Here is a 13,933-nt window from a genome sequence, read left to right as displayed (position 1 = left end):
GTCAAACATTTCTCACAAAAAACGTATATAGTGGACAAAGTTATGTATGCTGCCAAGTGACCATCATAAAGCACCGGGTTGAGTTAGTAGACCTTGTTCTGCAACCCATCACCGTTTGTGCGTGCTTAAAAGCTTATAATCATCAGTCAACTTGGCTCCCTTTATTCTTCATTTCTAATGTTCTTTTTTTAAATATGTATATGCTGGTAACCATTAAATGTAGCACATATGGCAAATATTGCTTTCTGCCTATTTCAACGAATTGTGCTGTTAAGCTTTAAGGAACTTGCATGTTACAGTGTTGACACTGTAACAACACTAGCAACACCGTAAAAACATTAACACTAGCAACACTGTAACAACCCTAACATACAAGTTCCTTAAAGCTTAACAGCACAATTCGTTGAAATAGGCAGAAAGCAATATTTGCCATATGTGCTACATTTAATGTTTACCAGCATATACATATTTAAAAAAAAACAAACACCCCATTAGAAATTAAGAATAAAGGGAGCCAAGTGACTGATGATTATAAGCTTTTAAGCACGCACAAACGGTGATGGGTTGCAGAACAAGGTCTACTAACTCAACCCAGTGCTTTATGATGGTCACTTGGCAACATACATAACTTTGTCTACTATATATGTTTTTTTGTGAGAAATCTGTTTGACTTTTTGATAAACAGATTGACATCGCACTGATTGAGAAATTAACTTTCATGCTGAAACATAACTTAATGTATGAAAAAATTTGGGGTCAAGTTCTGGGACAAAAGGTTAAGTAATGGCATTGATACTGTGTGAGGTACGGTCGCTCTCTGCGTGTAAATTGCAGGGGATGGGCCGGCAGAGGCTTATTCCTTGGACTTCAGAGTGGGCCGAATTACTATGATACCCTGATGCATGAAGTAGCTTTTACTCTGCATTGTCTGTCATCCCCTGTGTGATGTTGCTGTGTACGTCTTGTTAAATAAAAAGTTTAAAAAAAAAATAATAATTCTCCAACTTACCTCCTTCCCACATGTCGAAGGATTTTGCATCTATGAGTTCTCCGTTGACCCCTGGAATAAAAAAAGATGGGAAAATGTTTGCTTTCCCCTAGTTCTGAAAAACAGATTTGCCATTTACCATGGATTATTTAAGCAAAATCAAAGATTGATGATTCGCCCTTCATAAGGACAACGCTTAGAGACTCACCGTTCACCAGAGCGATGTTCAGTCCACGTCCCACGTTATTCTTCACGCTGCTCATCAGCCTGTCACGAGGAGAAAACAATGCTACTCAAGACACCAGCCCTTTACACCAGAGCTGTCATCCCTGGTATGGCACAATCTCTCACTGATTCTGGCTCGTAAGTCTGCACTTTCTCCCTTCACTTACATTTTGTCTTCTACACAAATCTTTGGTCCAATAACGTTGGCTGCTCCGCTTACAATGCGAAATGCAAAGTGCTTATCAGGGCAGGGCTGCGGCAAACCACATTTGTACTTTTTTGGCCTGGAATCTGAAGAAAGACAAATGAGAAAACATTTAACCATTTATATATGTGCAGTGTGTTCTAGATTACTGCCACCAAGGCACACTGGCGAATTGTGCTGCAGCGTCAGTGCACTTTCAGAGAAACAGAGAACGTTATGGCAGATAAGGACCCCAAAAACCATCCAGGCCATCTAAGTTACTTCTGGTGTAATGCCATAGATGTTTCTATTGTATCCCACCCTCCTCCTCTCCTCCAGGATGTGCATATTTAGGTCTTTAAGTTTTACTTCATCAGGCTTTTGCGGCTGATGCTACATCATATGGATAACCCTTCTCTGGATCACCTCCACTCTGTCTATACTTTCAGAGGTATAGGTTCCAGAACTGGACACAGGCGGCTCAAGGTAATGTGCTGCCTGAGGCTGGGACCACATGCCGCTGCCACCCCCCCCCCCCCCCAAAATTTAAATAAAATAAACCCCCACTCTCCCGAACCTCCAAGACGCATGAAAACCCCTGGTGGTCCAGCAGGGGGGGGGGGGGGCCGTGAGCAATCTACTGCTCCTGGGCCATCGGCCACCACTAACCAAAATGGTGCCGGTTGTCTTTAGCCCCTACCATGTGACAGGGTCTACCGGTGCCATTGGCCGGCCCCACTCTCACATGGTAGGGGCAATGGATGACTGGTGCCATTTTGGTTAGTGGCACAGGCCATTCATTGCCCCTACCATGTGACAGGGGCCAGCCAATGGCACCGGTAGCGCCTATCACATGGTGGAGGCTAAAGATCACCGGCGCCATTTTGATTAGTGGCGGCCGACGGCCCAGGAGTGGCAGATCGCTCCCAAGCCTCTCGCTGGACCACCAGGGGTTTTCCTGAGTGTTGGGGAGAGGAGAGGAAGGGTGGCTCGATGGGGGGTGGGGAGGGAGGGGGAGGTGGGGCCTGGGCAGAATTTTGAAGGGGCACATTTTGCCCCTTCAAAATTCTGCCAGAAGCGGCCACCTCACCCTGCCTCATTACAGAACCGTCCCTAACTAGACATGATACTCCAGATGAGATGTTGTCAAACATTTATGCAGAGGCATTATCACCTAACATAGTAACAGTTGACAGAAGACCAAATGGTCCATCCAGTCAGCCCAGCAAACTGTACATGGTGGCAACTGCTTCTTTGTGCAGTTTTCCCCAAGCCTTATGTTAAGAGTGGTAACTGCTGCTCTGTGGAGGTTACCCCCAAGCCTTATGTTACGGGTATAATATTTACAATCAAAACCAAGCAACTGGCAAACCCATAACAAAATTACTGCTAGCAACATTTTTACGGGGCGAGCTGCCTTGTTGATAAATTCAAACAAGGCTGCTTAAACATGCTTTGCTTTTCGACTTAGCCATGGAAACTGCCTTGTGCTATGTAATTCTTTTTCCCAAATGTCTGCGTATCAGTACCCTGACCCATAAAAGATGGGGCCCAGCGTTGGCTGTCTGAATCCATTTACCCCACCGTCAAAGCCACGTCAGTTTTTATAGTAGTTATGCCTCTCCCTGGGCACCCTAGCATCCTTCTAGTTCTGGCCATTGCCGTGTTGCAATGTTTCACTACTCCTGAGGTGATCGGATCACCCCAAGGTCTCGTGGTTGGTGCGCATCTGTGCCCCACGTCATCCTAATGTATTGCTCCACTGCATTTCTGCAACCCCACTGATACTTAGCTGCCAAGCTCTCAGCGACTCCTCAATCTTTCTTACATCACTCCTCAATCTAACCACTTTGTTGCAGATCTTAATGCCATCTGCAAAAAGACACATTTTTGCTACTAACCCCTCTGCAATGCCACTCACAAAGATATTCAAGAGAATAGGCTATGAGACAGATCCCTGAGGCTCTGCACTGATTACCCTTCTTTTCTTGCAGTGAACATTATAGTTGCTACAGATCCATTAGTATCTGGTGCTGAGGTTTCACTGCACTGTCACTACAGAGTAATGATGGAACAGGAGAAAGAGGATTAAAAAAGCAAATTTAACAAAATATATAGCTAGGTTAATAGGAAATTTCTTTTTGCTGAAGCCAAGCACAGGTTAAGCTAACCTGAGGAGCACAGACTGACCTGCTGTTGGTGTGCTGTCAGGACCTGTAGGAAGGAACAAAGTCAAGATTTAGAACTAGTTTTTGGAGTGTCAGTACCTTGTAAAAAGTCTTCACATCCTTGAGCTCTTCTGCCAGGAAGAATGGGCAAGAAGTGCACATCCCACTGTGCAAAGTTGGTAGACACCTATCCCAAACAGGCTCATGGCTGTTATTGCTGCAAAAGGGACTTCCACCACATATTGCATCAAGGAGTGTGAAGACTTACGCAATGCAGACTTTTTTTTTTTTTTAATTCTTAATTACTTTGGCAATGCTTCTGTAAGGAGAAATTACTACTTACCTGAATTTCCTTTCCTTTGGAGAGGGTAGGCCAATCCCAACTTCTGCCACCAGTTGGAGACTGAGCAAAAGTAGATGTCACGGCTATATAGTCCTACCCCGAGAGTATTCTCTGGAAAATTCAAACTGTGGACAAACCTGATTAAACTTGAACATTATTAGCAACAGGCAACCATTCATGTTTCTCAACTAACAGGAACCCTGAACTCAGCCAAAAGAAGGAACATATCTAGCAAACTAAGGGCTAGAGAAGCCACTTACCAGATATCAACGAAGAGCAGGAATCATACTCTGCATCGCTCGCCCTAATAAGGCTAACCAAAAAATCCAAATCCGGCAGCCAAGTGCAGGTCTGGAATCGACCTACTCTCACTAAATGAAAGGACATTATCAGGTAAGTAGTAATTTCTCCTTCCTTAGCGTTCAGGTTGGTCAATCCCAATGAGTGGAATGTACAAAAACTAATCCCAAAAAGAGCAGGAGACTGCCAGTGGCTCAATCAGAATCGCCCACACAAAAAGCAGCATCCTCCCTATTCCTAACATCCAGCGGTAATGCTTGAAGAAGGTGTGCAAAGATGACCATATCGCCGCTTGGCAAATTTCAGCAGGCAACAACAAACTAAGCTCCTCCTACAATACTGCCTGAGCCCTTGTGGAATCCAGTCTAATCTGCTTCGGTGAGGTAACCTCAGCAGCCACATAAGGCTACTGTAATGACTTCCTTAACCCAGCTGGCAATTTTTGCCCGCGCTGCTGGTGCTCCCTGCTTACCTCCACCATGGAACACAAACAGGCGATCAGACTTCTGAAAAATCTTAGTCACCTCCAAATAGCACAGTAAATGACGCTTCATGTCCAAGGAACGCAAAAGGCAGTACAGTTCTCAGCTTCATCTCTGTCCCTGTCCAAGGCAGACAGAGAAATGGACTGATTCAAATGAAAGTCCGAAACCACTTTGGGCAAAAAAGGTGGCACAGTCTGAAGCTGAATTGCACCTGGAGTCACACAGAGAAAAGGCTCATGGCAGGAAAGAGTCTGCAGCTTAAAGAATCTACGAGCCAAATAGATTGCTACCAGAAAAAATGTCTTCAAAATAAGCAGTCGCAAGGAAAGAGTATGCAACGGTCGAAAAGTCAGACCTGCCAAGAACTCAAAGTCCTAGTAAAGATCCTACAAAGGCACCGGAAGCCACAATGGGAGACGAAGATTTTTAACTCCCCACAAGTAATGGGACACATCTGGATGGGAAGACAAAGGCCCTCCATTGACTCTTCCCCTTTAACAAGCCAGTGCTGCAACTTGAACCTTCAAGGTATTAAGGGCCAAACCCTTAAGTAAGCCATCCTGTAAAAATTCCAAAATCAAAGGAATATCCACCTTGAGCAGTTGAGTAACTTGCTCAGAACACCAGGCCTCACCTCAAAGACTTTCCAAACTCTAAAGTAAGCTAGAGAAGTAGAAAATTTCTGGGTCCTAAGAAGAGTGGAAATTATAGAAGGCGAATAACTGCACTTCAGCAGCTGAGCCCTTTCAATGACCAAACCATAATACAGAACTAACCTGGATCCTCGTGCAGAATGGGATCCTGACGTAATAGATCTGTCCGAGACGGTAGCCGGAGAGGACTGCCTACCAGACGTCTCTGGAGATCAGCATACCACGGCCTACAAGCCCAATCTGGAGCCATTAAAAGGATGGTGTTGGCTTGTCTTGCAATCTTCTGTACCAGCCTGCCTATCAAAGGCCAAGGCAGGAATGCATACAGCAGTGCGCCATATGGCCACTCCTGGATGAGAGCGTCTATGCCCATTGCTTTTGATCCCGCTGTAACTGAAGAAGCGTGGAACTTTTAGGTTGCTGAAGTTCGCCAACAGGTCTAGTGCTGGTAGACCCCAGTGGTCCACCAAGAGCTGAAAGGCCTCGTCCGCCAGTTCCCATTCTTGTGATACAAGCTTCTCCTGCTGAGGAAATCGGCTCTGATATTGTTATTTCTAGCATGGTGAGAGGCAGATATACTTAGGAGATGCTGCACTGCCCATATCATGAGCGAATTTATCTCCTCAGACACCTGTTGACTCTTGGTTCCACCCTGATGAGTGCTGTAAGCCAACATTGTTGAATTGTTGGGCATTATCTGACTGACCAAGCCACTAGCCACTTGATGAACCACAGGCATGCCAACAGAATCGCTTGTGCCTCCAGTCTGTTGATTTTCTACTACTGCTCCACTACATTTCAGTGCCCTTGGACCACCAACTCCTGACAGTGAGCCCCCCAGCTCCGGAGGCTCACATCTGTCATGAGTACCAACCAATCCGGCATCATCAAGGAAATTCCCTTCCTGAGATGGTCCGTGTGTAACCACCAGTCCAACTGGATTTTCATCTCTAACAGAAGGAGCAGCCTCACTGCATTGTTCTGCAACTGTGGACTTCATTGGGAGTGCAGGGCACGCTGAAGAAGGTGCATATGTGCCCTCGCCCAGGGAACCACTTCCAATGTGGCAACCATCAACCCTAGGACCTGTAGATAAGACCTCATGGTTGGACGATCAGAGTTCCGCAGGGACTGGACTCGCAGCATCGAGTGGATCAGAGACTCTGGTAGAAACACTCTGCCCTGCCTCATATCAAATTGAACCCAGAGATATTCCAGGGACTGAGATGGCTGCAAATTGCTCTTGACCAGATTCACCACCCAGCCTAGTTCTTATAGCGAGGAAACCACCCTGTGGGAAATGCAAAGACTCTCTTCCAGTGTCTTGGCTCGAATCAATCAGTTGTCCAGAGAGGAGTGAACTAGAATGCCATCCTTGCGAAGGGCTGCCGCTACTACCATGACCCTGGAAAAGGTCCTGGGCGCTATGGCTAAACCAAAAGGCAAGGCCTGAAACTGGGAATGATGATCCAGGATGGCCAATCGGAGGAAACTCTGATGTTCCTGCTGGATGGGAATATGCAGATACGCCTCCATCAGATCCAGAGATGTGAGGTACTTCCCTGCTTGAACCACCATAAAGATAGAGCACACTATTTCCATCCTGAAATGCATGACTCGTAGATGTCGGTTGATGCCCTTGAGATCTAGTATGGGCCAAAATGACCCTTCTTTCTTGGGCATTACAAAATTAATGGAATATGGGCCCGTATTTCACTGTGATTCAAGAACGGGGATCACCGCTTTCAGAATCAACAGCCATTGTAATATCCGCTTCCACTTCTACCTTTTTCTGAGGGGAGTTGCATGGAGAGACCATAAGGCATTCTGAGGAATGCGAAGAGATTCTTGAGCATGGCCATTCCGAACCACTTTGAGGACCAATTGATCTAAAGTAATCTGTGCCCACCAGTGATAAAATCGGGATAGACAACCACCTATCTCCCGCATCACCAGATGAGCCCACAAACTTTCATTGGGAAGACCGAGGAGCTCTGCCTCTCGTGCAAAAGGACTGAGATCTACGGAAGGGACGAGATCTCTGGGAAGAACCTCCCCTATAAGGCTGAAAAAGCTGGTAATCTCGAGAACGCCCACTTGCCCGAGAAATCCAGGAAACTGGCTTCTTATCCTCCAGCAAACACGGGACATGGGTCTCTCCCCATTTACTTGTCATTTTTTCCAATTCACTGCCAAACAAAAGCAAGCCTTTGAAAGGCAGCTTAGCCAGATTGGTCTTTGAAATAGTATCTGCAGATCAGTTACACAGCCACTGCTATAGTCTTGCCACAATAACTGAAGCAGCTCCTCTAGTGGATGTGCATACCAAGTCACAGCTCTCATCTGTCAAGAAGGCCGCCCCCAGTTCTACCACAGGCCTTAAATCAGACCAAACACCACCAGACTCTTGACAAAGCCGCAAGGTAGCCCAAGCTACCAAGACGCAACAAGAAGCAATTTGCAAGTTCATTGTCACTGCCTCAAAGGCTTGGTTCAGGATAGCCTCAATCCTCCTATCCTGAGCATCCTTCAGAGCCATACCTCCCTCTATGGGGATGGTGGTACGTTTCATGACAGAACACACCAAGGCATCCACTTTAGGGAAACACAACTGCTCTCTGGCCTGCTGATCCAAGGGGTATAAACCCGCTAAGACGCATCCTCTTTTAAAGGACGCTTCTGGCACATTCCATTCCAGATCAATCAACTCCTGTATTGCATCCAAAAGGGGGAAAGAAACAAGAAGCCTTATGCAGGGTACCCAAAATAGGATCCTTCTTCTGCATCCCCAAGGAGTCAGACCAGCCACTCCAGGGGTCATCAGGGTCTGTAATATGAGACCCAGCAACTCATCTCTCTGAAAGAAAAGTAGAAGACTTCTATATCGCTCCAAATTTGGGGGACTATCCCCTTCCTCACCAGGAGAGCCCCCCACCATCATCCTTGGTATTATCCTGATCCACCTGCATTTGAGCTTGTCAGACCGCACTGTGCTACAGAGCTTGACCGTGGAGACAGGCAGAGGAGCACTCAGAGTTCCTGAACTTACCTTAGTAGGAACTGCCGCTTCAGCAGACCGGCTCTGTAAAACTGTCTGCAATCCCTGGAAGAATTCCACCCAGGAAAAGGAGGCCAGGTCCATTCCAGGCCCCCCAGGCCTTAATCTGATGTCCTGTAAGCCAGTGTCCCGAAGACTCGACCCGCAGACCTATCAGCGGAGGGGACACCCCTGCAGTGTCTCCTTTGGTCCCACTCCCCTCAGATCGAGGAGAGAGACCATTGTCGGCAAAATCGGAAGGAGGCAACTCTCCCCAGGCATCCAGGCAGCGCTGACACAGTCTTAAAGAAAGCTCCGGCTAAATGTCTCTGATGTGGCAGGCAGCACAGATAGATAGGTGCTTAGGTTTCTTTGCTGCGAGCGCCATACTATAAACACAGCCCAATGAAGGCTCATGCCTACCTTTCCCATGCGTACAAGAATGCCTAATATGGATGCTCAAAAAAATGCGTGTTCAAGTCCACGTGGCTAGGCCACTCGTCCCCACTGGATGCCCAGGACCAATACCTAAACTGGGCACACAAGCTGTGCATCCAGATGGAAGAATGCCCAAATGCTCACACAAGCTAAAATGGGCGCACACCCGGACATGCAAGCATGTGGTGATGGTCTGCAGCAAAAAAGCACACGAAAGTACTCCACGGCCTACTGTGCACCAAAATGGGAGAAGCATGGAAGCAGAGCCTAGCCAAACGGCTGCTCAACCCGCTGTGCCTGCACTCTCTCCTCACCTCACAGAACTCCCCAGAGACGTGCGCAGGACAGCCGAACACCAAGGAAACAGACCCTTCACCTGCTGTCTTCCTGTAGCTGACTTTTTTTTTCCCCACAAAGTTAAAAACTTTTATCCGAGTTCAGCTCTCCCTGGCTGAGAGCAAGAACGGGTCCTGGCTGTGGTGGGAGAGGGCTAAAGCCTTCACCGCCAAGCCTCTCTTGGACTGCAACCGCTAATTGGAATTTAGGTCCACGCCAGACAAGGCTACTGTGGACTGAGGCACTCTACTGAAGGAGGGTCCGCACGGTCTCCTCTCCAAGTTCTTTCTTCTTTTCTTTCTCTTTTTTTTTTTTCTCACAGGCAATCACCTGAAGGGAAATGCATGTCCACCATCTACTGGAGACGGAGAATACTGGCGGGCTGATGTCGGGGTGGGACTATATAGCCGTGATATCAGCTTTTGCTCTATCTCCATCTGCTGGTAGAAGTTCATAACCCACTTGCTGGGATTTACCTACCTGAATGCTAAGGAATTGTTCTTTCATGATGCAAGTGTGGAATATGTTGTATAGATCAGTGAAACAAACTGCTGCATTAATGCATTTTGATTTCTATTTTTTAAATGACAGAATGTGAAAATCATACCTGTGAAGACTTTTTACAAGACACTGTATCTTTATTAATCCTTTGCTTGATATGTTATTCTTTTATATTTTATGCAGATGATTTGATTTATTATCTTGTAATTTTGATTATTCTGTTTGTACACTGCTTTTGAGCTATTATGCTAGGCGGTATATAAACATCAAAAATAAATAAAGGCTGAGGCCCTTACCAGAGGCTCAGGCACTACCAGTTCATTTCATTCATCGGCTTAGTAATGACATCATCTCTAACCAACTACTTTATTTCTTTTCTTGTAACTAACTATATTTTTGTTAGGGTTAAAACAATATTGCCAGAGACTGCTTCTTAGTTGTCTCACTGCAATCTCATAGGTACCCTGAGGAATGAATTAAGGGTTAGCGTTACTGCATTAACTGTTATTGATTGCTCCTGAGTGGGATCTGTGCATGCCTGTACTGGCAATGCCGGCCTTTGAGTAGGGCGCACTGGGTGGTTGGACCAGGGTGCCCTGGGTGCCACCGGCATCGCCCATAATACTTGTCTGGAGCACTGAAGAAAACGAAGAGCCAGCAGAGAACCAATTTTTGCCCGGAGTGCCATTTGCCCTAGAGCCAGCCAGCCCTGTGTACTGGTGTGTGTAGATGTGCTGAGCAAGAGCTGCAAGTGAGTCGTGGGGCACTTGGGAGTGTCTCAGTATTTCTTCTTTGGAAACGTATCATGAAAATATCTCTTACTATTCAGCAGCTGCTGTATTCGGGGGAGGCCACCCTCTGACCCCAGCATCACGCTGGCCAGAATCCAGGTAAGTCCTACAGTGAGCACAATCACTACAATCCGCACAGGACCTATAGTATAAGAAAAAAAAAAGCATAAGAATGCAGACCGCCAGGGTTTAATACAGGTATCAAAGATGACAACTGGGAAGAGACATGGCCACAGGAAGAGATGTAAGCATCACAGACACTGGGCAAAGAAATACCAGGAGAGACATACAGGCACAGTGACACTTGAGGATGAGATACAGGCAAAGTGACACCAAAGGAGAAATAACAAGCACAGCAGCAACAGAGGCGAGATGTAAGCATCACCTGCAAATCTGGGCACAGGGCTGACTGGATGGACCATTTGGTCTTTATTTGCTTGATTTAATATGCTGTACTATCCAATGAGATACAGGCATCAATGAAAGAAAGGAAAATACAAATTTCCTTCCTAGGTTCAGATGAGTCCATAAACCAGTCTGCCTCACTCCAACTATAATTCTGCCTGTCAGTGATTGCTGTATCTCACTTTGGACATAACTATGCCCCATATATTTCCCCAGATGTCAATGACACCTGCATCTTCTTCATTATTGAGGTCCTCACCTTGGGATCGAGGCCGAAGCTTAGCAAAGTCCATATACTTTCCTGCCCAAAAGGAACAGAGGCTCAACCTCCTGGCCCTGTCAGCAAAGAACAAGGTCCAAAAAGACAGTTACCTGCTAACCTCATGATCCTGGCTCTGGTATCAGCATGGGAGCGGCGGCTAATGCCACTGAGGAAAAGAAAGAAAAAAAAAGGATTATAGTACATAAGATCACAAGATGTGCCCTGCTGGGTCCGACCAAAGATCCACTGAGCCCAGCATCCTGTCCCTGAAGTGGCTAATCAAGGTCATTAGAAAATACCCAGCAAATCCCAAAGAATACATCCATTCCTTGTTCTTCACTCCCAGGGATAAGCAGTGGCTTTCCCAAGTCAACATGGCTAATAATTGTTTGTTTATTGACTTTTCCTCCAGGAATCTTTTTATTTTTTGTATTAATAGTTTTAAGGTAACATGATTTTGAAACAAAACAGTGGTGTGTAACTGATGCAATGCCAGAAAAGACAAGAAAACTATCAGAGAAAATGTATAACAAAGAACTTCAGAGTATCCACTGTAATTTACTACAATAAACAATAAACTTCATCTGTTCTGTTCCTTACAATTTGGTTTTGTCGTTTATGTCCCAGAACCCCCATCCCTTCCCCTCAACTCTCTTCCAAACCCCCATCCCCTGAGAAAATGCCAGATTAACAGCCAGAGAAACTAAATAACAAATAATAATTAAACAATTAAATAAGTGAATAATTAGATAGTGAGCTGCTGGTATTGCCAGACTACCCATGCTTGCCATCGAATATCGAATTTAGACATTTGATGATGTCTCACTGCAGTCAATTTGTTTAGATAACACACTTTCTTCAATCTCGATTGTACCTGTCTCAACAAGGGTGCTTCTACTTGTTTCTGTTTCTATGCTATTTCAGCCCTAGCTGCCATAAACATTTGATGAATAAGATACATGTGTGGGTAAGTTACCCCGGAATCAGAGACATTAAGTAAAAAGAACGCCGGATCCCTGGTAATACGGACTCCTATTACATCAGAAATCAACTGTATTACATCATCCCAGTAACACTGAATTATAGCACACTCCCACCACATGTGTAAGACAGACCCTACTGCCCCACACTCTCTCCAGCAGCTGTCGGTTAACCTTGGATAGACCCAGTGTAGCTTGACAGGAGTTAAGTGCCATCGATAGAGCATCTTATAGTTATGTTCAATTAAGAACGCCGAAACTGAGCATTTCCTAATAGATATACAGCACTTGGTCCACTGTGCATGGGTCAAAGTTAAATGAAAGTCCTGTTCCCAATGAGTGATGTGCGCAGGGGGACGGGTAGGATCAGCGTTTAAATAAGCATATATCCGCGATAGTCTTCTAATTGTCCTCGCCTGATCACAGTAACCTTCAAACAATGATTTCCCCCTGCTTAAATCAGTTTTAACACATTTCTGGGACAGATAGTGCCTTAGCTGACAATAAAAGTAATGATCGGATATGAGCAGATTATATTTCAGCCGCAGTTCTGAGAATTCCAGTCTCTGACCCCTGAACCAAAGGTGTTCTAGTCAGGAGCATCCTTGTCCCTCCCACCTTGCTGCCCTGCGTTTAGCGTTGCCAGGTGGGAAATCTGGATTTAAAAATCCTAAGGAAATATTGCCTATTACCTACCAATAAAGCTTTCCAGTGATCCCAAAGTTTCAAGGTAAGCGCTATCGAAGGGATGTCACTAGCCTTTTATAATCTTCCCTTGCTTTGTAACCATACTTGGGAGGCAGGTGACCTCTCCCGCAAAAGGTCCGTTTCCAGTTGCACCCATCGTTTATTAGTCCCCTGAGTGTGCCAGTCAATCACAGTGCGTAGCTGAGAAGCCACATAATACCATATGAGACATGGAACACTTAAGCCACCTCTTGCCTTGGATAGGAACAAGACAGCCCTGCTGACTCGAGGGGGGCTCCTCTTCCAAATGAACTGAAATAACTTCCGTTGCCACCTCCTAAGGTGAAGGGTAGGTATTTCGATATGCAGAGTCTGAAATAAGTAACCCAATCTGGGGAGAATATTCATTTTAATAGTGGCAATTCTGCCTAGCCAAGATAAGTCCAAGCGGTCCCACCTTTGTAGGTCCACAAGAATCTTCCCCCATAATCCCTCATAGTTTATCTTATATAGGTCAGCATGGTTAGGACTTATTTTTACTCCCAAGTATTTTAGGGCTGATTGTACTATTTTAAAGGGGAACTCCTTTTTAATCTGTCGGAGGTGATCCTCTGAAAGAGTGACATTCAGGATTTCCGATTTGTCCATATTCAATTTATAGCCGGAAACCACACTAAAGAGTCTAACTTCCTCTATCAGTGGCCCTAGGGAGCACGCCGGCTCGGCTATAGTGAACAGGATGTCATCCGCAAACATTGGAGAAATTACTTACCTGATAATTTCATTTTCCTTAGTGTAGATAGATGGACTCAGGACCAATGGGTATAGTGTACTCCTGATAGCAGTTGGGAGACGGAGTCAGATTTCAATCTGACGTCAGCCTACATATACCTGTGCAGGAAGCTTAACTCTTCAGTATTCTCCTCGAAAAGCAACTGTTGTTATAGTGTGTTTTAATAACTTGATTAACTTGGCTAACTTGATTAACTTGAATAACTTGTACTGGTTGAATTGATTTCCAACTGGAGACCGCCAGTGCACTTAACCAAAAATCACTGACACCCAGCACGGGTGTCTTAAACTAGGGGTAAAGTCTGGCTTACCCCGTGCTTGACTTGCTCTTGGGGAATGTCACCCGAGGTTTCTGTAT

At 45.6% G+C, this 13,933-nt stretch overlaps 1 protein-coding gene across 1 annotated transcript in view; it reads right to left on the bottom strand.

Annotated features, from left to right (window-relative positions):
* The window catches only part of FAM3A (family with sequence similarity 3 member A), a 58,242-nt gene that overhangs the window by 23,051 nt on the left and 21,258 nt on the right, over window positions 1-13,933 (bottom strand). The window contains exons 2-7 of the mRNA XM_029608276.1: window positions 11,227-11,282; window positions 10,481-10,591; window positions 3,588-3,611; window positions 1,381-1,504; window positions 1,197-1,255; window positions 1,010-1,060 (exon numbers count right to left, since the gene is read on the bottom strand). Of these exons, the coding sequence (XP_029464136.1) occupies window positions 1,010-1,060; window positions 1,197-1,255; window positions 1,381-1,504; window positions 3,588-3,611; window positions 10,481-10,591; window positions 11,227-11,239 (382 nt within the window). The 5' untranslated portion in view covers window positions 11,240-11,282. The remainder of the gene's footprint in view (window positions 1-1,009; window positions 1,061-1,196; window positions 1,256-1,380; window positions 1,505-3,587; window positions 3,612-10,480; window positions 10,592-11,226; window positions 11,283-13,933) is intronic.

This window comes from Rhinatrema bivittatum, chromosome 1 (assembly GCF_901001135.1).
Source record: "Rhinatrema bivittatum chromosome 1, aRhiBiv1.1, whole genome shotgun sequence".
Lineage (NCBI taxonomy): Eukaryota > Metazoa > Chordata > Amphibia > Gymnophiona > Rhinatrematidae > Rhinatrema > Rhinatrema bivittatum.
This window is presented reverse-complemented; position numbering and strand designations above follow the sequence as displayed.